Source organism: Schistocerca cancellata, chromosome 1 (assembly GCF_023864275.1).
Source record: "Schistocerca cancellata isolate TAMUIC-IGC-003103 chromosome 1, iqSchCanc2.1, whole genome shotgun sequence".
NCBI lineage: Eukaryota > Metazoa > Arthropoda > Insecta > Orthoptera > Acrididae > Schistocerca > Schistocerca cancellata.
The window spans coordinates 474,631,227-474,658,654 of record NC_064626.1 but is presented as its reverse complement, the minus strand read 5'-3'; the positions used below and the strand labels follow the sequence as shown (position 1 = coordinate 474,658,654).

The window sequence follows — 27,428 nt, the reverse complement described above, 5'->3', positions numbered from 1 at the left end:
CTGTGCCTGTGATATGAGCACAACTTCACGCCAAGAATGTTATCAAAGCAACTGGGGGGACCTGTAGTCCTGCATAAAAAAGGTGATGTCTGTTTAATCTTTTGGCTAAAATGTGACGATCGGTGTTTTTTTGAGCGGGTACAGAATTATTTTTGTTCATGATCTTGATACGGACAAAGCAAAAACTGTACAGTACTAAGTGAGTCATCTCGACCAAGTGGGAGAAAGAAATGCCGGGGAAGAGACCCAGATTGAAAAAAAAAAGGTCAATGGAATTAGAAAAACTGAAAGAAAATGGTTGTACGAGGGCAATCAAATCACTGAAAACGCAGTGATAAGAAAGAAGATATGAAAGCCCTCAGATACGTTGAATCCGAAATGTAATTAATATATCATGACCAATTAAACTTCGTGCTAGACCAGGATTCGAACCCGGATTTCCAGTTTTTCTGCGAACAGTCGCCTTAACCATTAGTTTGCCTGGCCTCCTGACCATGCCTAAGGGCACTCTGGGTGAACCCATCGCTTGAATCAGAAAAAGAAGAAGAAGATGATGATGACGCCAATGACAGTGTACTGAAAGTCTGTTGCTACTAAATGCTGCATGAAAGTAAACAGGGTGGGAAAAGCCTTTGAGATTGAAACTTTACAGATGGTAAGTTATTCTAAATTGAGTAGCTTTGGACAAGGAGCGAATGCCAGATATCAATATTTAATTATTTATTGACATAAACATTTTATACTCCATACCATCTTACGATAAAGTTGTAATTGCTGCCCCGTGAGGAGTCTGTTCTTGGATTCTTCAAATTGTATATTTCACACGAAAGTTGACGAATTGATGAATCTTCGTCCACACGATCGAATACAATCTCCTCAAATTATACTCTGCGAACAGTTCACTGTCGAGAACCTGGGGCAGCTTTCTGAGACTTGAACGACACAGTTTTTCATAATTATCTGCCGACGCCAATGAAGTTCTTTCAGTTACGGTGATGACTGTTGTGAAACTTTTCTGTGTTCATTCTTTCGACTTTTCAGGCAATACATTCTACTGTGCTATACATGAAGTAAGTCTATGGAAGTTCCTGCAACTAGTACTACTTCCTCTTCGAAAATAAATCATGAACTTTAAACAGTGGTGAACTCGGCCACGGATGCAACGCATTCGATAGTGTATTGTTTTCAAGGTGGCGCTGCAAACATCGATGCGGCAAGTTATCGCGTGTTGTCATACAAAAGCAATTGAAATGCTTCTGCTGTTCACATGGACTCGTTTTCTAAGCACGCATATTGTCACTCCACTGTTTTCCAAAGAGGCATATGCTTCCAGATACACTACTGTGCCTTGGCCAATTGTCGCTTCTCTCAAATAGGTGCAAGTGACATATCTTGCATGAATTAGCAACTTTGGGAAGCGTGAACCAATCATGCGAGTTGCCGCCGATTTTCGGTTGGTTGAAGAATGGTCAGATGGAAGTTGCACTCTGGCGCTGAATCTTGTTCTGTTAGGGACCACTACGAAGCCGAATTTTGTACTGAAAATTGATGGAGTGTGGCTGCGGTTTTCATCATACTGCATTACACTTGTTACGTGAGCTTACAATATGCTTTAAATTTAAGCAACGTTTATCAGTCGTATCTGACTACATTTACGTTGACGTGTTAGTTTTTCGAGATTAGCACAAAAAAACCTCTCGTGCAGTGTGCTTGTTCAAATTGCAATGGAACTTCGCCTTCCTTTGTGATCAGTTCAGAATCTCTCCAAAAGAACAGACACCATCTTCATATAGATAAGGGTTACTGACCAAAGATCTTCTTCAGTGCAGATGCACTCACATTGCCCGAACTCTTACAGGAATCGGAACACTGACTGCCGCGAGTAATGAGTATAGTGGGCAGGGGCACTACAAATGTAGTGTGTGGACAGAAAGTTGGAAGTGTGGGTCTCATAGGGAGCGTGCCAGAGATAAAACCCTGCAGTCGCACAATGCTGTGTGTCCTCGGTGGCTCAGTCGGATAGAGCGTCTGCCCATGTAAGCAGGAGATCCTAGGTTCGAGTCCTGGTAGAGGCACACATTTTCAACAGACCGCGTTGATATTTATCAACGCCTGTAAGCAGCTAAAGGTCTGAATTTCTCTGTAATTTCATTCTTTGGGAGCTGCAAGATCACCAATGGTATCTGTCCTTTCGAACATGTCCAAAAAAAAAAACATGCACCTTTTTCATATACATCTTCCGGTATGTTGAGGAAAGATATTAATATCAAGATTCACTCGAGAAATTATAAAAATCAGAAATGCAGAACACTAATGAAGGTAAAGCAAGTAAAAAATTTTTTAGAAGGAAAGAAAAAAAATAAGATTCCAAGACAGGTAGGCTTAGAGGGCCGGTGCTAAAAATGGACATAGAGAGAGGGGAAGTAGATATGGACATAGAGAGGTGAGAGGACGAGATGGACAGAGAGAAGGGGGAGAAGTATTGGATTGGATTGGACTGGATTGTTTGGAGGGGGGAGAGACCAAACAGTGAGGTCATCGGTCTCATCGGATTAGGGAAGGATGAGAAGGAAATCAGCCGTGCCCTATCAAAGGAACCATCCCGGCATTTGCCTGGAGCGATTTAGGGAAATCACAGAAAACCTAAATCAGGATGGCCGGATGCGGAATTGAACCGACGTACTCCCAAATGCGAGTCCAGTGTGCTAACCACTGCGCCACCGTTCTCGGTAAGGGGGAGAAGGTGATGGACTTAGAGAGAGGAGAGGAAGAGATAGAAACAGAGGGTGGAGGGGATGGAGGCATAGAAGGAGAAGAAATGGATGGATAGAGGAAGGGGAGGAGGAGAGTGGCAGAGGGCAGAGGAGTGGGACTGAGAGAAGGTTGAGGACGAGATGGAGAAGGGAAGTAAGGGAAGTAGGAGATACATAGAAAGAGTGGGAAGACAAGATGGATAGTGAGAGGGTGCAGGACGAGATGTAAAGAGAAATAGGAAGGTGAAGATTAACAGAGAAAGGCGAGAGGAGAAGATGGATACAGAGAGGGAGGAGGAGGAAATGGACAGAGAATCGGTAGAGGAGATGAAAAGAGAGAGGGGGTGGAGGAGATGTGTGTCTCACATAACACTGCCATCTCATTTATGTGAAAAATGTCATTGGCCAGGGATACACCTATGTGAGGGGCTCGCACAATGAGCAGGAATGTACAGTCCATAAACGTAAACATACATTACTTTCTACACAAGATTATGTTTTTTTAAACTGCACATATACGTTTTTTCTGCGGAAGACTCAGAATTAATGAAGGTAGACTTATTTTCACTGCTCTAAACTTTGTATCTACTGAAATACGTAGACTTTACATTTTACAGGAGGGCAAAAGTTCCACAGTTTCTGCCTTAATGTGCAGACCATAGGATGTCTACAGCAGGCTTCAGGATGGTGAAGGTGGCCCACATTACAACAATACAGCATTACTGCAGAAACTGTGACATCGTTTCCGTTATTTAAAGTTTAAATATTCGAAAAGGTATAAGGTTTCGAGCAGCGAAACCAAGTCTGCCATCAATAATTGTATCTCTGGTTTTCACTTCCATAGCAAAAATATACATGTGCCATTGCAAAAAACGTAACTATATGTTGAAATTGATGTTTGTTTAGCCGACCGTGGTCGCCACGCGGTTCTAGGCGCTGCAGTCCGGAACCGCGGGACTGATACGGTCGCAGGTTCGAATCCTGCCTCGGGCATGGATGTGTGTGATGTCCTTAGGTTAGTTAGGTTTAAGTGGTTCTACGTTCTAGGGGACTGATGACCTCAGCTGTTAAGTCCCATAGTGCTCAGAGCCATTTGCCATTTGATGTTTGTTTACTTTTATGGTCTGGGTCGTCCCGCCCGTTGTGTGGGTCCCTACACAGATACATCCCCGGTCTACTGCATTTTTCACTTTTCGTTTCTCTCGGAAATATGTGAGCTGGCAAAGATATGTGAGACACCCTGTTTATATTCCTTTTCGTTACGGCAAGTATGATGATCACACGAACTTCAATTCCTTTTATTGTTCTTTTCCTTCAGTTTCTTTGATCACCATTTCTCGTTTTTCTTTCCTGTTCTTTTCCCTTTCTCTCTGCTGATCTACTTCTGCCCCTCTCTCTGTCCACATCTTCCTATTCCCTCTTTCTGTTCACATCCTTCTCTCTGCTATCACTATCCATTTCCTCCTCCCATCTCTTTCTACTCAGTCCGGTCGCTCCACATCTATACTGTCTATAATGCATTCTGACTACACACACAACATGCTAGTCATGCAGGGCAGCCGAGTTGTCAGGCATTACCAACCCTTTTCAAGCCCATCCCCACACCTAAGGGTGCTGGGTGGACCTTTTTTAGAGACAGTTAGTGGCCTGTGTACCAACTTTGGTTGATACCTATCGAGTGGTTTACAAGGAGATATGGAACACACATACAAACACACATGTTTTTGTAATATATGAGATGTATATGTATTTTATGTCACACTTGTTTCCTTTTTTATTTGCAAGACTCGTTCTAATGATCTATGAAAACATTTCGGTAGTTTATAGTATTTTGTAATTTATTAGACCTTTTTTCATAAAACGCAGCGGTGTTGCATTGAATGAGTTTATGCAAGCGTAGGCTTTTGTAGTCATTGTCATAGTCAATCAAATTCTTCTGGATCTGTGACCACATGTGTAAACTTCCAACGTTTAGGCCACTAATGCAAGTGTATTTATTTATCTCCTTTTTTTGCTATCAGAAAACTTTTATTCACTACGAATGAATTTATCTTTAAAAGACAATCAGCAGGTGTAAGAGATTTATAAGCTGATTTTTCGGCTGTGTGTGTGTGTGTGTTACTCACCGAGGTGGTGGCTGGCACGTCCTGTGCGGGTGCCAAGCGGCTCGTCACAGCAAGGAAAGCCGCCCACGCCATAGAAGCACCACTTCTTGTTGAGGTACAGGAAGAACACCAGCAGCAGCACGACGAAGGCTGCCACGGCGCCCAGGAACGCCGTCGCCTCCACCGGAACTGCCGATAGAAACCGACACTACCTTTCAGAAACACTATCGTGGCGGTAGGCTAATAAGTCTACAATTGTGTGTAACTGTTTAACACAGCTACGTCAGTGAATAATCACGAGATTAAGAAATTATAGTAAGACTAAAAGTGAAACATTTAAATCAAATTTTAGTTCAATTGATCCTGGACATTTATAACCACAGTGCATGTGTTGTCATACAGCAGGTATATGGGCTGTGGCACATGTGAGCAACATTTATGGTAACAGTCAAACTCTCAATTCCCATGACCATAATAATTCAATGTGTGGTACAATCACAAGACATTATTTCATAAGTTATCACATATCAAAAAGTCTGTGCTGACGATATGTAATTATCTTCAACATAAGCAGACAAACTCCAAGCTCTGTTAATATAAATTATACTATTGACCATTAAAACTGCAACACAATGAAGCCAGTATGCAACGAACGTAAAATTGAGTTTCACTGAACTATAGCTTCGATATGAAAATGATCAGCACTGTAACACAGCTGCACAACGTAGGTGGGAGATAGCCTCGTGCACTTCGTATACAAGCAAAGATTATACGGCGGATTTCTCATTCCGAAATTGCATTTGAATGTTCGTTATTTGGGCGAAGATCATGTTATGCCTTATGTAAGAGAAACGTGGACTGTCAAGACTGCAGTTTAACGTTCTACAGTAATTACTGTGCAATGACGAGTCAAACAGAACCAATAAGCTGGGGAAGGGGGGGGGGATGCTCAAAGTCATCCAGGATGTCAATGACAAAACATGACTAGCATCCAAAACGACGGACATATTATTCACTCATCCATCCAGGATCGTACACCTACATCACGTACCTTGTCTGCAGCAAGGTAAGTAGCCACACAAACAATTCGAAACATCTGGAACCCAATGTGCTGGCAGCACAGTGACCAACGTTCCCATGACTTACCGAGCGAGGTGGCGCAGTGGTTAGCACACTGGACTCGCATTCGGGACGAAGACGGTTCAATCCCGTCTCCGGCCATCCAGATTTAGGTTTTCCGTGATTTCCCTAAATCGCTTCAGGCAAATGCCGGGATGGTTCCTTTGAAAGGGCACGGCCGATTTCCTTCCCCATCCTTCCCTCACCCGAGCTTGCGCTCCGTCTCTAATGACCTCGTTGTCGACGGGACGTTAAACACTAATATCCTCCTCCTCCCATGACTTGGCTGTGAAGAAAGCCTCGCTGAGAAAGGTATGCCCAACGACAGTGTTGGACACAAGAATGGCACCACGTTGTGCTTCCAGACGAGTTCTGTTTACAGCCTAATGACCGGCTTTCCACGAGCGAGGGCTCCGAGGAGAACGGACATTGCCATATTTGCATTCTTCATCATCATATGAGCCCAGCACATGGTGGTGTGATACAGTGTGGCACTATGAACACAACAGTATCACCTTTGGTTCCCATGGCTGGTAATTTAGATTGAAGCTGCCACATTTCTGTTGCACTAAGGCCGCTGGCTGTATTATACTTTCGAGGTCTCCAAGAAAAAATAGAAAAATAGGATAATGCAAGACTCCATTTTCCCTACTGTCGTAACAAACATGAATGCAGAGGGTTGCCAGCGCGCCCGCTGGATCTCTGATCCACTGAAAACATCTGGTCGTGGGATGCCAAGAGGTTGCCGCGCCACCAGCAGCCAGCCACTGCGACTGATGGGTATTGTTACAGAACTGAAGCAGCACTGAGTGACACACCCATATCTTTCATTAGAGGTCTGGTCGACTCGATGTCCCGCTTCGATAGAGCAATAGATGCTGCCAGACATTTTTAGCTGTCGTTAGTAATTTTGGCATGCATTATCAGGTACTTTTTGTACTGTTATGTGCACGGACAATAAGTAAAATTTCATTATTTGTCGAGATCGTATTTAATACCTGAAGTGACAGCAGTAATGTTCTTCGGACCGGCATTTGAATACATCTGGCTATTATCATCCTATTCATTATCTGGCGAAAGTACCCGGACACCCCTATATAATACGGAATTAACCTCTACACATCATTATAGGCAGACGCGCCAGTATAAAAGGCGGTACTGAATACTGTGTTGTCAGCAGCCAAACAGTAACGACACAATGGGTCGTTGAGGAGAGTTCAGTGACTTCCAATGGGGACTAGTCTTTGGATGCCATCAGTGTAAAAAATCCACGAGCGCCATTTCAACGTTTCTAAAGGCACCAAAGTTGACTGTTGGTGATGTGATTGTGAAGTGGAAACGCGAAGCAAGAAACAGTGCTAAACCAAGACCAGCAGACCTCACGTACAGATGGACAGAGACCATGAAGCAATTGGGGGGGGTGGGGGGTGGGGGGGATATCGCTTTAAACCAGTGAAGGAATCACTCGTGATTTCCAGAGTGTTGCCAGCGCTGCAACTAGCACAATGACTGTGAGTGGCGAGCTGAAAAGAATGGAGTGCCGTATAATGGTCGAGCAGCTCCTCATAAGACACACGTTTAAAAGTCAGTGCTAAGCGATTCTTGATGTGAGTTAAAGAACGACGCCACTGGACAGCGGACGATTGGAAACGAGTTATCTGGAGCGGTGAGGCACGCTATATTCTGTGGCAGTTCTATGGAACGTTATCTGCCACCATGTACAGAGCCAACGGTGAAATATGAGGAGGCGTTGTTACAGTATGGAGGTGTTTTACGGTGATTAGGGTGTGGTGTCCTTACTTCGCTCAAGAAAAGGATGAACGCGGAAAGGTATGAACACATCTTACAAAAATCGTGTACTGCGTATTGTAGAGAAAAAAAATCGGAGACGATGATTGTTTGAACCAGCACAAGAATGCGTCCTATCATAAAGCAGCATCTGTGAGGCAATTGTGGACAATAACATTCCAGAAGTGAACTTGCCTGCCCAGAGGGTCGACCTGTATCGAATGAAAAACTTTTGGGATGAGTCGATTTCGCCCCAGACCCCAGCGTTCAGCATTGCCACCCTCTCTGGTTTCAACTTTTCATGAATAATGGACTGCCATTACTCTGCAGACATTCAGACAAGTCACTGAAAGTGTCCCCAGCAGAGTTCAATTCGTCATAAACCAATGACTGGACACACGTTCTCTAATAGCTGTCCGGATGCTCCTGTTAAGACGTTAGAGTGAAATACAGATTAAATATCACTGATATACAGCGAGGAAAGTAGTGGACCCAGGGACATTGGACACACTTCACTGATTATCTTCTGTTACAACAGACGAAGGGCACTGTAATGTTCCCCAAGTGTTAGTGGATTTCGTGACTGCGTGTTTTCGAGCAGTAGCGCTGAGACGATTTTATCGCTGCTTAACAGACACTGCGATTACAATAAAACCTCTCTGTAATTTCATTATTTATGTTAAATGAACCAGGCCGGCAACTTTTTGTTCTCTCTCTGCTTGATCAGCCATTGTACGGTACGGTCGCAATAATATGTGTTACGTAGAGATTCTGTTTTCTTGTGTTCATTTTGCGTAATGACATTGTGTTTTTCATTACGACTAATCATACCTTTTTTCCTCAGCTTTTTTCATGAATTTGATAAGTAAATTTGGCTTACTTTGTCTGGGGGGTGTCTGTTGGTGAATGACCGCATATTAACGGCACCAATAAGTGTAATACGTTTGGTTTGCTTTCAAAATAGAACCTGCATCTAAAATTTCACTTATACCAAAACGAAATCCAATAGCTTTTAGGCGTAAATCACATCCCAAAATTATACTCGCCAACAGACAATACCGGTAGAGAAGCCTAGCTAAAAAATATGGTGGTAATTAAATTCGAAAATTTCAGTATTTAATTTAAAAAAATAATAATTCCAAAACAAAATAAAAATGACAAAATTTAAAAACCACCACAGCATGACGATCCCTAACTTCCTGATGTTGCAGTTTTAATGCCCAACAGTATATACATATTTAGAGAAATTAGGTGTACAGTGACAGCCATTCGGCTAAAAGTAATTCTCAGGAAATGAAACAGAAATCAGGAGTGGAGCAGGCAGAAGGTGCCTGGTGAACAGCGCTTGACTTGCCTGGCACAATGTGTGGCGTCCCGAACCGTCGGGAGTTCACCGGCGTCGCCTGCGCAGCCCCGGATACCGTACTCGCTACGCAAAACAGAACACAACCTGCATGCAAACAGAAAATAAGGGCAGCGAAACAGAACAAAAAGAAAACAAGGAGGGCCGAAACAAAAAGCCTGACGTCGGGAAGCCCGCAGTCTTTGTCACCACACAGCACTGAGCGAACGGGAACAACAAGCCCGGCTTCAGTTTTGTTTTAATCTGATATTTGGACAAAAAGTTAGTACCGATTTAAAAACGTGTGTAACAGATACGATAAATTACGAAAATCGTACAGTCAAAACTTAAATGGAAGTATGCCAGCATTGGAGTCTAACACCAGGGCAATGTTCAACAAACGTACACCATTCTTAGTTTACTCTTTCCTTAAATAAAAATAAAGTGTCAAGAATATTCGCTTTTGTATGCAAAATTAGCAGTATTCGACAGTTGGCCAGTAATAGATCAAGTAGAAAAAAAATTGCGGCTTGTTGTGTTAGCGTACATTGAATTTTCGAGATCAGAAAGTTGTTTTTCCGACTACAGCAGCACACGAATTCCATTGTTTTCCTGGTGTTTATGCGAGATGGTGGTCCCATTTTCCTGCACAATACTTCGATGACTCGTTGGCCTCCGGACAGTGAACACATCAGAAATATCGCTTTTATCCTGATGGAGACGCCAAAATATTGCTCAGATAAGTGGAACTGCCAATCCGGTGAACACCCTTAAACGTATATTTTGACGTTATATACAACAAAATCACTATAATTTAATGTACCTTTAAAAAAGTGGTATACATTCCACTCCAATCAAACTGGGAATGCCATACTAGTTTCTTTCGTTGCACGTAATTCAAATTTTAACTGTACATTATCGAATGCGAGAAATGACATCAATTGGATAAATAATATCTACTCAATTTATGTAACATCATTGAAAGATTGTTATAAGCGAAACCAGAATGATGTTTTACAATGTGTATGTCTATGCTTTTTTATCACCTTCGTCTTTCCCAATCAGTTCATCGAAATCTGTGAAAAGTTCTCGTACTAACTCTCATTCCACGTTTACGTAGAATAGAGTATATATTTTTTCGAATTCCCAATTTCTGAAAAGATAAGTATTAACGACGATTCGCTTTCCGCTCCGGTTTTTGTACAATGATCTATCCGGACGCAAGGATATGTTTCTGAAAGCCATAATCAAAAAAAGTAATAGTAAGATAAACTACCTCAAACAGACTTACCTTGCGATCAGAGGAAGCACAACCTTTCGCATAGTCTTCCATGTTTTTATTGATATCATTATTTGACAGACATGATTATAACCTTGCACATATATGATCAAGGAAAACAGAGGAACACGATGCTGACTGCGTTAAGTAACAAGTAAATGAGAAGAAAAGTTGTTTTAACGACTGCAAAGTCATTGAAGACGAAGCACAAGGTCGCCTTCGTCGAAAATGAGTCAAGAAACAACACGTGAGCTCTTCAGCCATGGATTTACTCTTTTTCCTACTGAATGCTCTCCAATATTTTAACACTGTATTCCTCACTTAACAGTTGCAATTGAGTGGGCCGAATAAAAAGTTAAATAAAAAACAATCTGATCTTTCGGCAAAGAAGCTTCTGTCCACAATGGCCATGTTCTCTAACACCTCCACATTTCTGAATATCAGCTGCTGAAGTTGAATACACTTGATTGTAGCAATATTTGCTGTTAACAATGTCAATTTTCTATGTACCGTTTCCAACCTTTAATAATTCGCTACCTTAATTTTGCTCTGCTTAGTGTGTGAATAAAGCAAATGTCAATCAGCGCAAAATAAACGCTATTTCTACCAGTCTGACACCAAAAATTGAATTACATTAAGAAAAAGGCCAACTGGCATAGAAAAGTGAATGACGACCTAGAAGAACTTGATATAAATAAACAAGAAGTTGAGGACAGAATAAAATGCTGAAAAAATTATGAAGTGGGAAAGTGTCTAAGACAAAACAGTACGAAGACGGCAGCGAAGAACACGCATAGCAGCCAAAAGGAACAAAACAGTGAAAAGATGAACATTACAATATACTTTCACATATTATTTAAAAAAGCAGTTTTATCGCATTTAGTGTATGAAATTTTTCTCCAGACGCACCAGACTCACACATAAATTAATCTAAAGATTTATTAATGTCTTAGAAACATCTAAAAATTTCGGAGGATATTTGATCCATCACAAATCATCAGATGCTACTTCAAAGGGCTTGATCGACATCTCCTAGTAAATTTGGTAAGAGATGTGAATTTAATAGCGCATTTAAATCTTAATTGTAAGAATTAAGCACCTTATCTCGACGAACCTATCGTTTCGATCTACTCTGAAATAAAATATTAAAATGTTAACTACGCTTATATGGGAGAGTGTAAAAGAAGGTGATTATGCTCTTTCTTTCTTTTTTCCCTCATAAACTGTTATTAGCCTATTAAGTTTAATAATGGCTGCGCTATTGCCAGTCTCCCATTGGAGGCTGCACAGAAGTTGAAGCAAGAACTTCATTCAACGGTTCTCCTGTCCGCCCCAGTAGCTGAGTGGTCAGCGTGACGGATTGCCGTCCTCCGGGCCCGGGTTCGATTCCCGGCTGGGTCGGAGATTTTCTCCGCTCAGGGACTGGGTGTTGTGTTGTGTTCATCTTCATTTCATCCCCATCCGGCGTGCAGGTCGCCCAATGTGGCGCCGAATGTAATAAGACCTGCGCCAAGGCGGCCGGACCTGCCCCGCGAGGGGCCTCCCGGCCAATGACGCCAAACGCTCATTTCCATTTCCAACGGTTCTCCTTGCCTTTTAGGCAAGTATAGACCATATGTTACGGCAGCTACTTCAATCACTATTTAAAATATACTGAAAACAAAAACAAAAAACATGCATTTTAGAAATAATGCTCTTGAGTTTTTGAAAGGCGAGCTGGGTAGCTCAGTATGTGTCAGACTATAAGTCGAGAGATCTGGGATCCAGTCCACATTGGTGAAAAAAAATTTCGGTCATTTACCACTCTTCTCGCCTCTGGCTATGATATTTGTGTAAGCGAATAATACTGAGTTCGACTGTGCTCCGGAATCCACATTATTACACAACTGGTCCTCCTATAACTAGCTGGGTAAGTCAGCTTAAAAGTTAGTGAAAGGCGAAGGCATACCATCTCCTTATGGCTATTCCAATGAAATGTTGCGGGGTTGAAACAAGTCTTCGGGTTGAGAACAGCTTTATCATTTCACCTTAGATTGATTTAAAAGACTTACACCTTGTAGCGTATTACACAGTACCTAATGAAACAATTTTAAAGGCACTCCGAAAGCAACAGTCTGTCAGAGATTAATACGGAAGGGGTCATGTTCCAGATGAGCAACACTCAAATCCACATCTGGCCATTCTGAAGCAGAAAAATTTAATGAATAGTATCATACAGCAACAAAAACTGGAGATCATAACAAAATATTTTCATTCGCCTTGAAAACAATATTTACTGGTCACAATACGTTTCTACGAGGTTAATAAAGCTGTTTAAACTACTATAAAGTCTTCTTTTCATTTTCTGTTAGATTGTTCTCATTTATTTCAGAATCCTCGTATGTTGGATATTTCTAGACAATACAACTGAAATGCATCATATTTACTGTATCGAATTTCATTAAACTTTCTGAAAGCGTTTCAATAGGCTTGAACTTCAACATGGGACAGTGAATAGTAGACGCGCCAGTTATTAGTTGTAAAGCACATTATCTGATTCTTAAATCGCAATGTAAATATTGTGAATGCTGTAAGTTTCGCCAACAACGAATTTAGCTGTTGATGTAATTGATTCCAGACATTCAGCCATTGTCACTGAATGAATATCTTTATTTTCCTGCAAGTCCACAAAATTTAACAGGCTTTCGGCATTGCCCACTCTTAAGCTTTGGGACATCTACATTGCAAGCTTGAAATGTGCGATGGCACTAGTGAAAAGAAACTTTTGAGAAGCTCTAAGACGTCAAAAGTAATTAAACAAAAACGTTGTACTAACTAAAATGGAACAACTAAACTTTATTTCGAAGAGGAAATAATTCAGATTCTTAATGTTTAAAAATTATGCCTGGTAGATGACACGTATTCATCCACACAATCGTCTGTTGATGTTCCCCATCATTCACTCCAACATTTTGGAGAGAGTTCTACGAAATTCATTTAAAATCCATTACTTTAATTCATCAGTTGTTCTTGGATGAATCTTTTATACAAGACTCTTCAGACATACATATTAAAACCAACGTCTGAAGAAGACTAATCGATGATCTAAAGCCGCGCGGGATTAGCCGAGCGGTCTAGGCGCTTCAGTCATGGACTGTGCGGCTGATACCGGCGGAGGTTCGAGTCCTCCTTCGGGCATGGGTGTGTGTGTGTTTGTCCTTCGGATAATTTAGGTTAAGTAGTGTGTAAGCTTAGGGACTGATGACCTTAGCAGTTAAGTCCCATAAGATTTCACACACATTTGAACATTTTTTGATGATCTAAAACAGGGAATGGGGAATGACACAGGATACTGAAACCAGGTAGCTGCTGGAACCCCCCTCCCCTTCCCCCCCCCCCCCCCCCCACACACACACAGAAAGAGAGAGAGAGAGAGAGAGAGAGAGAGAGAGGAGGGGGAGGGGGCGGGGGGAGCTATGTTGTATGCCTTGCAAGCGCTTCATTGCAATCTGAACGCTGACGATCCCGTTAAGACTACAATGCATACAGCTTCAATACTCCGTAGACTACTGACGCTTGCAGATCTTCCAGCTCGTCCTGATAGTTGCTTTTTCACAATAGACCCAGGTCGCTCACAATTTTTGAGGCGTTTATTCATCCGTTATCTCGAAGGCCATCGACCTTAACGCCCTAATTGGAAGAAACTTCGGAACTTCCTCTATGTGACTTCCAAACTGACACTGTTTTTGTTAAACGTGTTTATTGATACGCTGTTCCTTGACGAGGTTGAAGCTCAAGATCATTATTCCGCAGTGGAATCAACTAAACGAGTCAGGCACGATATATTTCAGAAATTCTCATTGTTTTGAGTGCATTTACTGCCAAATATACATCTATACTAGGGACATCGCTGTGAAGGGAGTAACAGTGGCTAATTCCAATCGCACTAATATATAATTAGGGATTCTTCCTGTTACATTCGCATATGGAGCGCAGGAAGAATGATTCTTAAAGACGTCTTTGAGTGCTGTAATTAGTCTAGCCTTCTCTTCACAGTCCGTGCAGGAAGCATACCTAGGGGGTTGTAGTACATTCCTATATTCCTCATTTAATACCGCTCCTTAAAACATTTCAAGCAACATTTCGCAACTGATGTATGTCGTTAAGTGTCTGGCAGTTCGTGTTTTTCAGCATCTCCATGGCTCTCTCCCGTAGGTCAAACAAACCTGAGACCATTCGTGCTGTCTTTCTTTGTATACGCTCAATATCCACTCTTAGTCTTGTTTGGCGTGGGTCCCATACTCTTGAGTATTACTTAAAATACGTTCAGCACAATAGTGTTTTGTAAGCAATATCGTTTCCAGACTGACTGCATTTTTCCAGTTTCTTACGAATGAAGTGAAGTTTCATTTAGACTTAGCTTACTTGATCAATCTATTTCATATTCCTAGAAATTGTTACTACCAAGTATTTGTATGAATTGAGTCATCCCAGTCGTGACATATAATATTGTCATAGTATACTACGGTTTTCATTATGTGAAGTGCACAGTTTTACTCTTCTAAACTTTTAAAGAACGTTTCCAATCTTTGCATCTCGTTGAAATCTTATCAAGATTTGACTGAATATTTGTTCAGAAGTTTTCAGACGGTATTTCATTATAGAGAGCTATACCATCTGCAAAAAAACTGAGGTTACTGTTAATAAATGTAGAAGAATAATCATTATTACAAATTACAGAATAGAGGGGGACCGTTAAAGTTGGTTCAGAATCTGGAATAAATATAATGAAGCAGTACTACATCGGAAATTTTGTCAGCTAAGGGATTGTGCACTGGTATGAATATTATCGACTCGATGCAGATTGGTGCCGATCCTAGAATCTAAATCAGGTCTCTTCCTTTCAATGGCACTGGTATACAAATGGAGCTATTTGCTCACACAACGTTGCCCGATATGAAGCTGCAGTCCGCTTCCGCTTCTCTCGGTGAGTGCTCAGTTTAGTCAGCACGAGGTATCAAGCACAGCTGGCACCTGTAGTCTTTTTTCTGATTTTTAACCTTTAATCTGTGACGTGTGATGTCCCACACCGATCGATAGTTCTAAAGTTTTACGTTGGCGCCTTGTTTTGCGTTTGCTGCCCCTCACTTCTGTCTGCCTTATGCACAAACGTCCTTGAGCATTGCTGAGGTTTCAATTTCTCTCCATCTGTTACCGAATGAGAACTGTAGCATTATTATCAGCACATGCGGTCTGCGTGACACCTGTGCGTAGCAGCGTTCGTCCAAGTGATCCAGGCTTCAATACTGTACTACAATCCTAGCTAAATGACGCAAGTGATGTTGACGAGTGTGAGGAATACTTCTGAATGGAGGTATATGATGGTAATTCAGATTCTAAAGTTTCTGGCGATGAAACGGATGAGTCTGTAGTAAGCCATGTGCATAGGAAGGTGTGTCCGCGGCTTGTGGTCTCGCGGTAGCGGTCTCGCTTCCCGCGCACCGGGGTCCCGGGTTCGATTCCCGGCGGGGTCAGGGATTTTCTCTGCCTCGATATGACTGGGTGTTATGTGTCTTTCGTCATCATTTTATCCTTATTCACTCGCAAGTCGTCGTAGTGGCGTTAAAGAACTTGTGGAGCGGCGGCCGAAGCGCCCCGCGAGGGGTCTCCCGGCCATTGATGCCATACGCTCATTATCATCATTATTTATAGTAAGGTGTAGTATGAAAAAAAAGTGTTCAAAAGGTCTTCTGATAAGTGAACTTTCGTGTTTTCTTTATAATATAATGATGCTGAGAGTATTAAATACGTGTTTTTCTTCTTCCTTACAAAACATTGCTGTTGTGGATCGTATGTAACAGATGCTTGCAATAGTGTAAAAAATGTAAAAAACGTAATACATTATCATGTATCCAGTTTTCAATGGTTCAGTTGCACCCATTCATCTTTCAGTTTGCAGTCAGTTACTTAATATTTATACTAATCCACCCAATACAAAGGTTGAAATCAATTCTCTCTTAATTTCTTTAAGTTGAATTAAAGCACGTTGTATAAAGCATACATACGCAGAGTTTCGTCAGCAAATAGTATTATTTCAGTTGCTGTTAGTCACCAAATACTGTTCTGTACGATCAGGATATCAGATATGAGATTTCTATAACTTTCAATAAATAAATAAATAAATAAATAAGTAAATAAATAAAGCAAAGAGGTCTGGCAGACCTCATGTCACAGGTTATGTCCCAATATAAATACCTCACAACTTATGGGTTAATGAACTGGAGGAATTGGAGGCAGCACTACAGAACATTGAAAAGGAAGAGTCTGTACATAGCCATAACCTAAAACTCCTCACTGATGAAGAGGGAGATCTGAATTTTAAGATTTTAGACATAACCAGTAAACTTAATGAGAAGAAGACGACTTCAGAGATGCGCAAAAATACGATAAATTTTTTGAGTAAAAAGCTAAAGTCATTAAAGCCGCAAGTTATCCCTGGTATAGAGGTCAAAGAGGGATTTAGCCTTCTTATGTCAGATGAATAATAAAGCAAAGAGGTCTGGCAGACCTCATGTCACAGGTTATGTACCAATATAAATACCTCACAAGTTACGGGTTAAGACGATTATGGTGCTTCAAATAGCTCTTTATTTTAAACAAGTTAACGTGAAACGCAATACTCTGTAGTCATTTACGAGTGGAAGAGCTCCCTCTGAGCTGGGTACTGAATGTAGACGAGGAAAAGTGCGAGAGCTGTGGAAGCCACGAGGGAGAGGCGGACGTGCGGGGCCTCCGGCGAGCAGTGGCGCCGCTGGCCGCTATCGACCGGCGCCAGCCACGCCTGCCCTGTTGCTAGGCAGCCGCTCCTCCGCCACAGCAGCCAGCAAACAACAGGCGGCAGCCGGCACATGTGCTCACACTTCCCGCTCGCACCCCTCACCAGGGACGGTGCTCTCGCGAAAGCAAAGTGCCTCTCGCGTTTGGACGTAGACCCTACAAATGCGAAGGCTTGCCTGTAAGATCTGTTGCATCTTTGAATAATAAATATTATTCATCAGTCAAGGGCCAAAATATTCGGTCGGTGCATAAATTAGCAGCGTTTTCGCCTAAGTCTAATAAACACAACAGATACACGTAAGAGACTTCAGTCGTCAATAATACACTAAAGCGCCAAAGAAACTGGTACAGGCATGCGTATTCGAATACAGAGATATGTAAACAGGCAGAATACGGCGCTGCGGTCGGCAACGCCTTTATAAGATAACAAGATTCTGGCGCAGTTGTTAGATCGGTTACTGCTGCTTCACTGGCAGGTTATCAAAATTTAAGTGCGTTTGAACGTAGTGTTACAGTCCGTGTACGGGCGATGGGACACAGCATCTCCGAGATATGAAGTGGGGATTTTCACGTATACTCATTTCACGAGTGTACCATGAATATCAGGAATCCGTTAAGACATCAAATCTCCGACCGCGCCGCGGTCGGAAAAAGATTCTGCAAGAACGGGACCAACGATGACTAAAGAGAATCGTTCAACGTGCTAGAAGTGCAATTCTTCCTCAAATTGCTGCAGATTTCAGTGCTGGGCCATCAACAAGTGTCAGCGTCCAAACCATTGAACGAAACGTCATCTATATGGGCTTTCAGACCCGAAGGCCCACTCGTGCACCCTTGATAACTGCGCGACACAAATATTTCGCCTCGCTTGGGCCCGTCAATACCGACATTGGACTGTTGATGACTGGAAATATGTTGCCTAGTCGGACGAGTCTTGTTTCCAATTGTATCGATGGATGATTGTATGATGGACGTTATGGGTATGGAGACAACCTCATGAATCCATGGACCCTGTATGTCAGCAGGGGACTGTTCAAGCTGGTGGAGACTCCGTAATGGTTTGGGACGTGTGCAGTTGGAGTGATATGGGACCCCTGATACGTCTAGATACGATTCTGACAGGTGACACGTACGTAAGCATCCTGTCTGATAATCGTGTCCATTTCGCATTCCGGGCGATTCCATCAGGACAACGCAACACCTCACACGTCTAGAATTGCCACAGAGTGGTTCCAGGAACACTCTTCAGAGTTTAAATACTTCCTCTGGCCACCAAACTCTCCAGACATGAACATTATTGAGTATATCTGGGATGACTTACAACGTGCTGTTCAGAAGAGGTCTCCATCCCCCCCCCTCCCGTTCTCATACGGATTTATGGACAGCCAGCAGCATTCATGGTGTCAATCCCCTCCAGCATTACTTCAGACATTAGTCGAGTCCATGCCAAGTCGTGTTGCGGCACTTCTGCGTGCTTACGGGGGCCCTGCATGATATTAGGCAGGTATACCGGTTTCTTTGGCTTTTCAGTGTATATTCTCCTTCACTGTTTACAACAGTCCGCCAACTCTGGAGGAACTTTTCGATTCGGCCTCTGTAGAAATTACGTACTTTTGGAGCAAAGAACTTGTCGAGCCACGTTCGGATCGCATTTTCATCTGGAAAGGAAGTCCCTTGAAGGTTGTTTGACAGAGAAGAAAAAGGTTAATGTCTGAGGACGCAAGATGAGGTAAATAAGGTGGGTGCGGAATTACTTCCCAACCTAACTCCTGTATATTTTTATTTTTATTTTTTGTCAGTCTAGCTGAATACGGACCGGTGTTATCGTGGAGTAGCATCACTTCAAGTAGCCTTCCTGGTCTTTTTTCTTGGACTGCGTCTACGTGATGTCTCAGTTGTTGACAACAAATGTCACCAGTGGTGGTTACACCTCGGGGAAATAGCTTGTAGTAAACCACGCCGTCGTTGTTCCACCAGATGCGTAGCATTGTCTTTTGTGACAGTGTACAGGTCTTTGTATGGGGAGTTGCTGCTTTGTTTGGGCTCAATCATTCATTTATTTTCATTATGTTAGCGTAAAAACACCATTTCTAGGCACCAATAACGATACAGGATAGGAATGCTCGGTGTTTTTTAAGAGCCAATTGATGACGAGTATACGGATATGCACATATACCCACCTGCTAATTATTATGATTTTGTCTTATAGAATGGGGCTCACGTACACCCGATTTTTGTACCTTTCCCAGTGCATGCAAATGTTGCACGATGATACAATGAACACAGTTCATCACATTTGCCAGTTCTCAAGTACACTGACGTGAATTATTGTGGATTAATGCGTTTAAACAACCTTCATCAAATGCCGAAAATCTTCCTGAAAGTGGCGAGTCACTAATTTCAAAACGACCCTCCTTAAAACGAGAAAACTCTTTTCTTGCAGGACTCTGTCCAATGGCGTTGTTCCCATACACGGCGCAAACGGCTGCCTCCACTGCTGTCACCCATATACTGAAATCAGTCGGTCCCCAAAATCAATATTTTAAATAAACTAACCCCTGAAATGATTAAAACAATAGTTACATGACGGAAAGGTTCCGATTTCACCACTTGGCACTCCATTTTCTAGTGTCCACAGTTACGCTCAGTATCTCCAAATGACAAAAGACAATATGTAAACTCAAGTAGCAACAGTGAACTACAAATAAAAAGTGACAATCGCTAAATAAACCTGTAGCAGCCCTAGTGCCAACATGCAAAACAAAATCGCTGCAACTTATGCACCAAGCTAATATTAGTCATCCCTTTCACTGCAGACGCCAGTTGCTTTGGAGCGTTCTAGATGGTATAGAACTCTAACTAGGAGGTCATGTGACCTCCACTGCTGACAAGGAAGTAGTGTGTATGTGCGAGTAGCTTTTATGTAGCCAGTACAGAAAGACGGGCAGGCGTCTAGACGTGACAGAATGGCCCATAACCAGTTCATGAGTGAAGCTGCCCAACAGTCTGTTAACACGGATAGTCCACTGTGTCTACAACGAACTGTGTACACCTACTATTGCAATCGTGCAACACAGACGAGCGTCTTGCCTTTTCAACGACAGTCGGTTTCAAAACATAAAGGAATGGCTGTTGCAAGTGGCTGTAGGTTCATCTCAACCAGTTTTCAAGAAAACATTATCAAGAAAACTGCACGCAATGGACTTTCCGAGTCAGATAAGTGTGTGGATAGCAACATGGGTGACTTAAGTGCGGTAGCATCTACCCTACTGGGTGGTAATGCGTGTTGTGTTGAAGCCAGAGAGTTCGGGGTCGGATGCAAAGAGAAGTGCATGTGCCGGTGATTTTTGCGTCGTGCCGAGTGAAGCTGCAGAGGATGTCGCTTTAGCTACAGGGAATGTGCGAGAAGTTCTTGATCGTTGTGTTGCAAATGCTGTGGCAGAAACGGTACAGGCACATATATCTCGACAGAAGCAGGGTGAACTGAGGAAAAGGAAGAGGAAACGAGTTCGCGGAATGGACGGTCAAGTCGACAGGGCTGTATATGTCGAAGAATGTACGCCAGAGGTTCGGAATGTAGCGCGAGCGAAAGTGGTGGGTCACAGCCTTGCAGGGCAAGCAGCTGACGTGCGCAGGGAGCTGTTTACAGCATAACCACACTCTGACGTACGCGACGAGTACGAAGTGCATGAAGTATGCAACGCGAGCTTGAATACGCACAGGAGTATTTCGCCACCAGTAACCAGCAAGTTGCTTCACTTAAGCAGGAGGACCAGGAAATCAAGCATTTCGGGGAGTATTCAGTCTAAATTGAGCGCTGCAGTGGGAGGAATAAGAGGGACTATTTGTCGAAGTGTTGTAAAAGATAGTTCCGTATGTGGTTCTCTCGTGAGCGTAGACAGTTTCGGGGATAGGTTTTCTGGGAAAGCGTAAGTCACAAGGTCAAAGTTCCGAAACTTGTTTCAAAACAAAGTGCTTAAAAAATGAGAGGAAAGACAGACAGGATGCCAAGAGGAAGAGTTTAACGGACCAGGCCTTGTATCGTTAAAGATGACATGTTAAGAATAAGTTATTAAGAAAGAAAGAATGTCATTTCTAATTTGTAAGTGTGTAACGGAGATTTGGAAGCCATATGTACATAAGCAAGGCAACAGGCCTAGCAGTGAAATATGTTTCGTATTATTTGAGATAATGAGCAAGGCAAGGGACCCTTGAGAGATGTTGTGAGATTAAGCAACACGAGGAGAGATTCCAAGATGATGATAACCATAGAAAGTGTACGAGAAATATTGTAGTATCAGAGAGAAATGTATATTTTAGACCTTACGAAGGTAAAATTGCCAGAAGCACAAAAAAGTGTTAAAGATAGACTTGTAAGCAAATAGCATATTAATGAAGGCTGGACTTAGTGTCTCCGCATGTGGGCAAGTCGCCAGTAGTCTTAGTTATAAAATTTTTACATATTTTGTACAAATATATAGCTTGGTACGCAGCTGGTTTTGAGGTTGACCAAAGGGACTGGGTCTTGCTCACAGAGAGTGTAACGCAGCGTAAGGACGATATATGGGCATATTAGAGTATGTCTCAGCTGTGTATTGCAGCAGCGCTAATAGCAGGCTAGCGCAACATGTTGTCACTGCAATAACTGAACAAGCCGAGAGGAGTATTGCTATGCCCGTTAGCTTCCTGAAATAGCGAACTCAGCAGTACTGAAGGGGATAGCGCAGCAAGCGGCATGGCCGATTTCCACGCTGACAGTGGCAGTAGTGTTTCAGTATACGTGACTGGTAGTGGCGCATAACAAGCACGATGCTGCCGCCTGTTAGAACTGATCATTTTTTTAGTGGAATTATTCTGAGTCTCGCAGCCCAACCAGGACGGCGGAGCTGTGCTGGACGAGGACACCAATTGGAGCTGCCAGTAGAAGTCGCCGGTTCGAGGTCATGGCAGGGCAACAGCTCTTCGCACTGAGTCCTTCCCTGTACTTAGTGCCACAGCGCAGCTTGATATCCCAGGTCATCTCCAGCAGCAGGGAGCGGCCGGTTGCTCCTCATGTACACCAACCGCCATTCGCCATCGCAGGAGGACGTGTGAGGGGTATCCCCTGCCGTGACACAGCCTGGTGGCGTCTGGGGCCTCAGCGGATGTAGCGTCACCGTGAAACGCCACTGCCGCGGGATCTGTACAGCTGGCTCACGTAATGAGGCCACCGGCGCGGTGGAGTACCACGTCAGCATCGTGGGGCGTGCAGACTGCCAGTCCAGCAGAATCTAACAGCCGGCCCGCCACTGGCTCGGTGTATCACGCAGCGCCGATGCGTCAATAAAAGAACTTATTACATTTTTAACTATCTTTCTCTGGAGCCTTCCGGGCTGCCACCTCGCCTCCAGTACCCACTCGCACCATTCTATCTCTTATCTGCCAAACCCTGCATTAGGGGACGCTATAATGTGATTAGGAAGATCGGAAACTGGAATGTTGAAAGAGGCCTCACCACGAGCGACCACAGCGTTATAATATTTATAGTTGACTCCTGCATAAATAAACCTAGAGATGACGTCACATCGAATAAGTTAAAGACACTGTTCGGAATAAGGAAAGGCGACTGGGATCGTCTTAGAAGTATTTTCCGCTGTCTGGACCCGTGGAAAAATTGGACAGTATGGGCACAAAAGCTGAAGAACTCGTCACCGCAGTACAAGGCTCATGTAAGGTGCAACACCAGCCCAACTGGCTAGCCGCGCGGTCTAACGCGCTGCTTCCCGAGCGGGCAGGCGTGCCGGTCCCCAGCACGAATCCACCCGGCGGAACAGTGTCGATGTCCGGAGTACCGGCCAGCCCGTAGATGGTTTTTAAAGTGGTTTTCCATCTGCCTTGGCGGGTATGGGCTGGTTCCCCTTATCCCGCCTCAGTTACACTTTGTTGGCGATTGCTGCGCATACACTGTGTCCATGTACACGCACACCTTAATTACTCAACCACGCAAACATTTGGGGTTACACTCGTCTGGCATGAGAAGTTCCTGGGGGAGGGGTCCGCTGGGGCCGAACTGCACAATAACCCTGGGTTTGGTGTGGGGCGGCGGTGGGGCAAGTGGACTGCTGTGACCTGTTGTGTGGTTGTGAACCACTGAGGGCGACAGTGGGACGAAGCCTCTCCATCGTTTCTAGGTCCCCAGTTCAATACACAATACACAAGGTGCAACACCAGTCATAAGGCAGACGGGCTAGGGCTGACAAGTACAGTGGAATGAATGCCTCCAAAGTTTGATAATAGAAGCCGGAAGGACAGGAAGATTCTACTAGGAAGGCCACACTGGAGACGAAAGATCTCACAGAGTGGACAGATACGGAGACTTAAGCAGCAGTTTAGAGACGATCTGCAGCAGGCAAGTATAGACAGTTGGAAACAATTTGTGAGATAGAACCGACATCTTGAGCCACGGGGTACGCTGTATCAAATCGTCTCTCAAAAGATAAAATCTCTGACAATGTTATCAACTCTAAAACGAGCAGACGGTCGATTAACGTTGGGGAATCTCCAAAATGAGTTGTGAAGTGAAGATTTAAAGCAAGTACATCGATATTTTGTCACACCAGTAGGCAATGTTTATGTCCTAGAATGTAACTAGTTTGAATTACAGACGTGTTTCCGTACAAGTGTAACCTCTCCGCTAAATAAAACTGGCAGTAAGACGAGCTGCTCCGAAATTTGAGTCTTATTCACTAATACATCTCGTTAATGTTAAGACCAGAGAGGGACGACAGTAGAAGTGTTGGGAAACTGATCGGTCAAGAAGGGGGGATAATATTAAGAAGTCAGCTTATTTATTTTATAGGTTAAAAGGAGGAAAGGAGAAATAGAAAAATCCAGCTAATGTAGCAGGGAGAAAGGGAATACAAACGTGTAAAAAATGATTTTGACAGGATCCGAAAAATGGCTAAACAGGAGTGGCTAGAAGACAAATGTAAAGATTTAGAAGAATATTTCACTAAGGGAAAGACAGATACCACCTTATGGAAAATTAAAGAGGCCTTTGGGGAAAAGAGAAGCAGATGTATGAATATCAAAAGCTCAGATGGAAAACCAGTACTAAGAAAAGGAGGGAAAGCTGAGAGGTTGAAGGAGTATATATAGGGTACATACAAGAGAAATGAACTTGAAGGCAATGCTATACAAATGGAAGAGGACAGAGATTAATATGAGATGGGAGACATGATACTGCGAGAAATTGACATAGCACTGAAAAACCTATTTCCAGTTCAAAAGAAAGCAGTTGCTGATAGGTGTGCAAATTACCGGACTATCAGTTTAATAAGTCGTGGCTGCAAAATACTAACACAAATTCCTCGCAGAAAAATGTAAAAGCTGGTACAAACCGACCTCGGGGAAGAGCAATTTGGATTTCGGAAAAACGTAGGAGCAAGAGAGGCAATACTGACCCTAAGACTTATCTTATAAGGTAGGTTAAGGAAGGGCAAACCTACGCTTATAGTATTTGTAGACTAAGTGGAAGCTTTTGACAATGATGACGGGAATACTATCTTTGAAATTCTGAAGGTAGCAGGGATAAAATAGGGGACCGAAAGGCTAGTTACAACTTCTAAGTAAACCAGATGGCTGTTGCAAGAGTCGAATGGCATTAAAGGGAAGCAGTGGTTGAGAAGGGATTGAGACAGGATTGTAGCCTATCCCTGATGTTATTCAGTCTGTATATTGAGCAAGCAGTAAAGGAAACAAAAGAAAAATTTGGAGTATGAATTAAAGTTCAGGGAGAAGAAATAAAAACTTTGAGGTTTGCCAATGACTTCGTAATTTTGTCAGAGCGTCCAAAGGACTTGAAAGAGCGGTTGAACGGAATGGACAGGTTCTTGAAAGGAGGACAATGGGATGTAGTCCAGTCAAATTTTTTTGGTTTCCTTTATTCCAATGCTCGACATACGAATTGAATAATCTCAGGAATAAGTTACAACCTTGTCTCAATCCATTCTCAGCCACCGTTTTTCTTTCATACCCCTCGACTATTATAATTACTGCCTGGGTTCTGTACAAGTTGTAGACAGCCTCTCTCTTCCTGTACTTCACCCTGCTTCCTTTATAGTTTCAAATAGTGTATTCCAGTCAACATTTTCAAAATCTTTCGCTTTGTCTAAAAATGCTATAAACGTAAGTTTGCTTTGCCCTAATTTATGTTCTATCAGTATTGCCTCGCGTGTTCCTAAATTTCTCCAAAGTGCAAACTGATGTTCCCCAATATCAACTTATACTAGTTTATCCATTCTTCTGTATAAAATTCGTGTTAGTACTTCGAACCCATGACTTATCAAACTGATTGTTCGGTAATATTCACACCTGTCAGTCCCTGCTTTCTTTGTAATTCTTACATTTCACTTGCCTCACACTTTTTGCATACCAGGTCATCAATTTTGTCATGGTTGGTTCTCATAAGAATATTAGTACTCCTGACTAAATGCCATCTACTCCAGGGGCCTTATTTCGGCTTAGTTCTTTCAGCATTGTGTCAAATTCTTCTAGCTGTGTAATATCTCCTGTTTGCTCTTCAACTGCGTCCTATTCTCTTTCTAAAATATTGCCTTGAAGTCCATTTTCCTTGTCCAGCCCCTCTATAAACTCCTTCCGCCATTCAGCTTCCCCTTATTTGTTTAGTACTGATTTTCTAGCTGAGTTCTTGATATTCATACAGCTGCTTCTCTTTTGTACAAAGACCTCTTTAATTTTTCCTGTAGGCGATATCTATCTTTTCTCTAGTTATGCATGTGTCTAAATTCTTTCATTTGTTCTCTAACTCTCCCTGATTATTTATTTTGCACTTCCCTTCAGTCTTACTTGTATATGTTTGTATTTCTTTTCACCTATTACATTTGCTGCGTTCTTGTATTTTCTCCTTTCATCAGTTAAATTCAGTATATCTTGACTTATGTACGGATTTCTACTAGGCCTTGTCTTTTTAGCTATTTGATCCTCTGCTGCCTTCACTATTTCACCTTTGAAAGCTACCTATTCGTCTTCTGCTATATTCCTTTCCTCCGTTTCAATCAATCATTGCCTAACTCTCTCTCTGAAACTCTCAATAGCTTCTCGTTCTTTCAATTTATGCAGGTCCCAGCTCCTTAATTTCCTATCGTTTTTCAAATTCTTAACTTTTAATTTACCATTCATAATCAATAAATTCAGGCCAGATTTCACATCTGCTGCTGGAAGTATCTTACAGTTTAAAATCTGGTTCAGAAATTTCTGCCTTACTGTTATATAATCAACATGAAACCTTCCTGTGTCTCCAAGTATCTTCCATGTATACAGCCTTCTTTCATGCTTCTTAACCAAGTGTTAGCAATGATAAAATTATCATCCATGCATAATTCTAGCAGGTATCTTCCTCTTTCATTCTTTTCCACCAGGCCATATACACCTGCTATTTTTCCTTTTCTTCCATTTCCTATTATTGAACTCCAGTTCTTCATCACAGTTCAGTTAAATTTTCCTCCCCTTTTACTATATAAATAATTTCATTTATATCATCATGCAGTTTCTCATTCTCTTCATCATTTGAGGAACTAAGCAGTATATAAACGTGTACAATTGTGGTGAGTGTCAGGTTCATTTTTATCTTGGTTACAATAATGCATTCGCTGTGCTGATCACAGTAGCTTACGTGCATTCCTATTTTCTTATTCATTATTAGACCTACTCTTGCAATACCCCTATTTTATTTTGTAATTGTAGCCATCCACTTACCTGACCAGAAGTCTTGTTCCTCCTGCCATCAAACTTCACTAACTGCCACTACATCTGACATCAACCTATCCATTTCCCTTTCTGAATTTTCTAAACTACCTGCCCGATGAAGGTATCTTACATTCCATGTGACGATCAGTAGAAAGCCAGATGTGTTTCGTCGTGAGTAGTCCCCGCCCATAGATATGAATGAAGGGCTCTTTTAACCCCAAAATATTTTACCCAAGATAATGCCATCGTTGTATAACCATACAGTAAAACTGCATCACCCCAGGAAAAATAATGGCTGTAATTTCCTCTCGCTTTCATCTGGTTGCAGTATCAGCACAGCAAGACAATTTTGATTGATATTACAAGGCCAGATCAGTCAATCATTCAGACTGTTGCTCCTGCAACTACGTAAAAGACTGCTGCCCTTCTTCAGGGATGACACATTTGTCTGGACTCTCAGAAAATACCCCTCCATTATA

General features: G+C 42.5%; 1 protein-coding gene across 1 annotated transcript in view; it reads right to left on the bottom strand.

Annotated features, from left to right (window-relative positions):
- Window positions 1–27,428, bottom strand: part of LOC126183625 (synaptotagmin-14) — a 614,192-nt gene that overhangs the window by 133,627 nt on the left and 453,137 nt on the right. Inside the window, exon 2 of the mRNA XM_049925785.1 lies at window positions 4,880–5,047. Coding sequence (XP_049781742.1) covers window positions 4,880–5,047 — 168 coding nt within the window. The remainder of the gene's footprint in view (window positions 1–4,879; window positions 5,048–27,428) is intronic.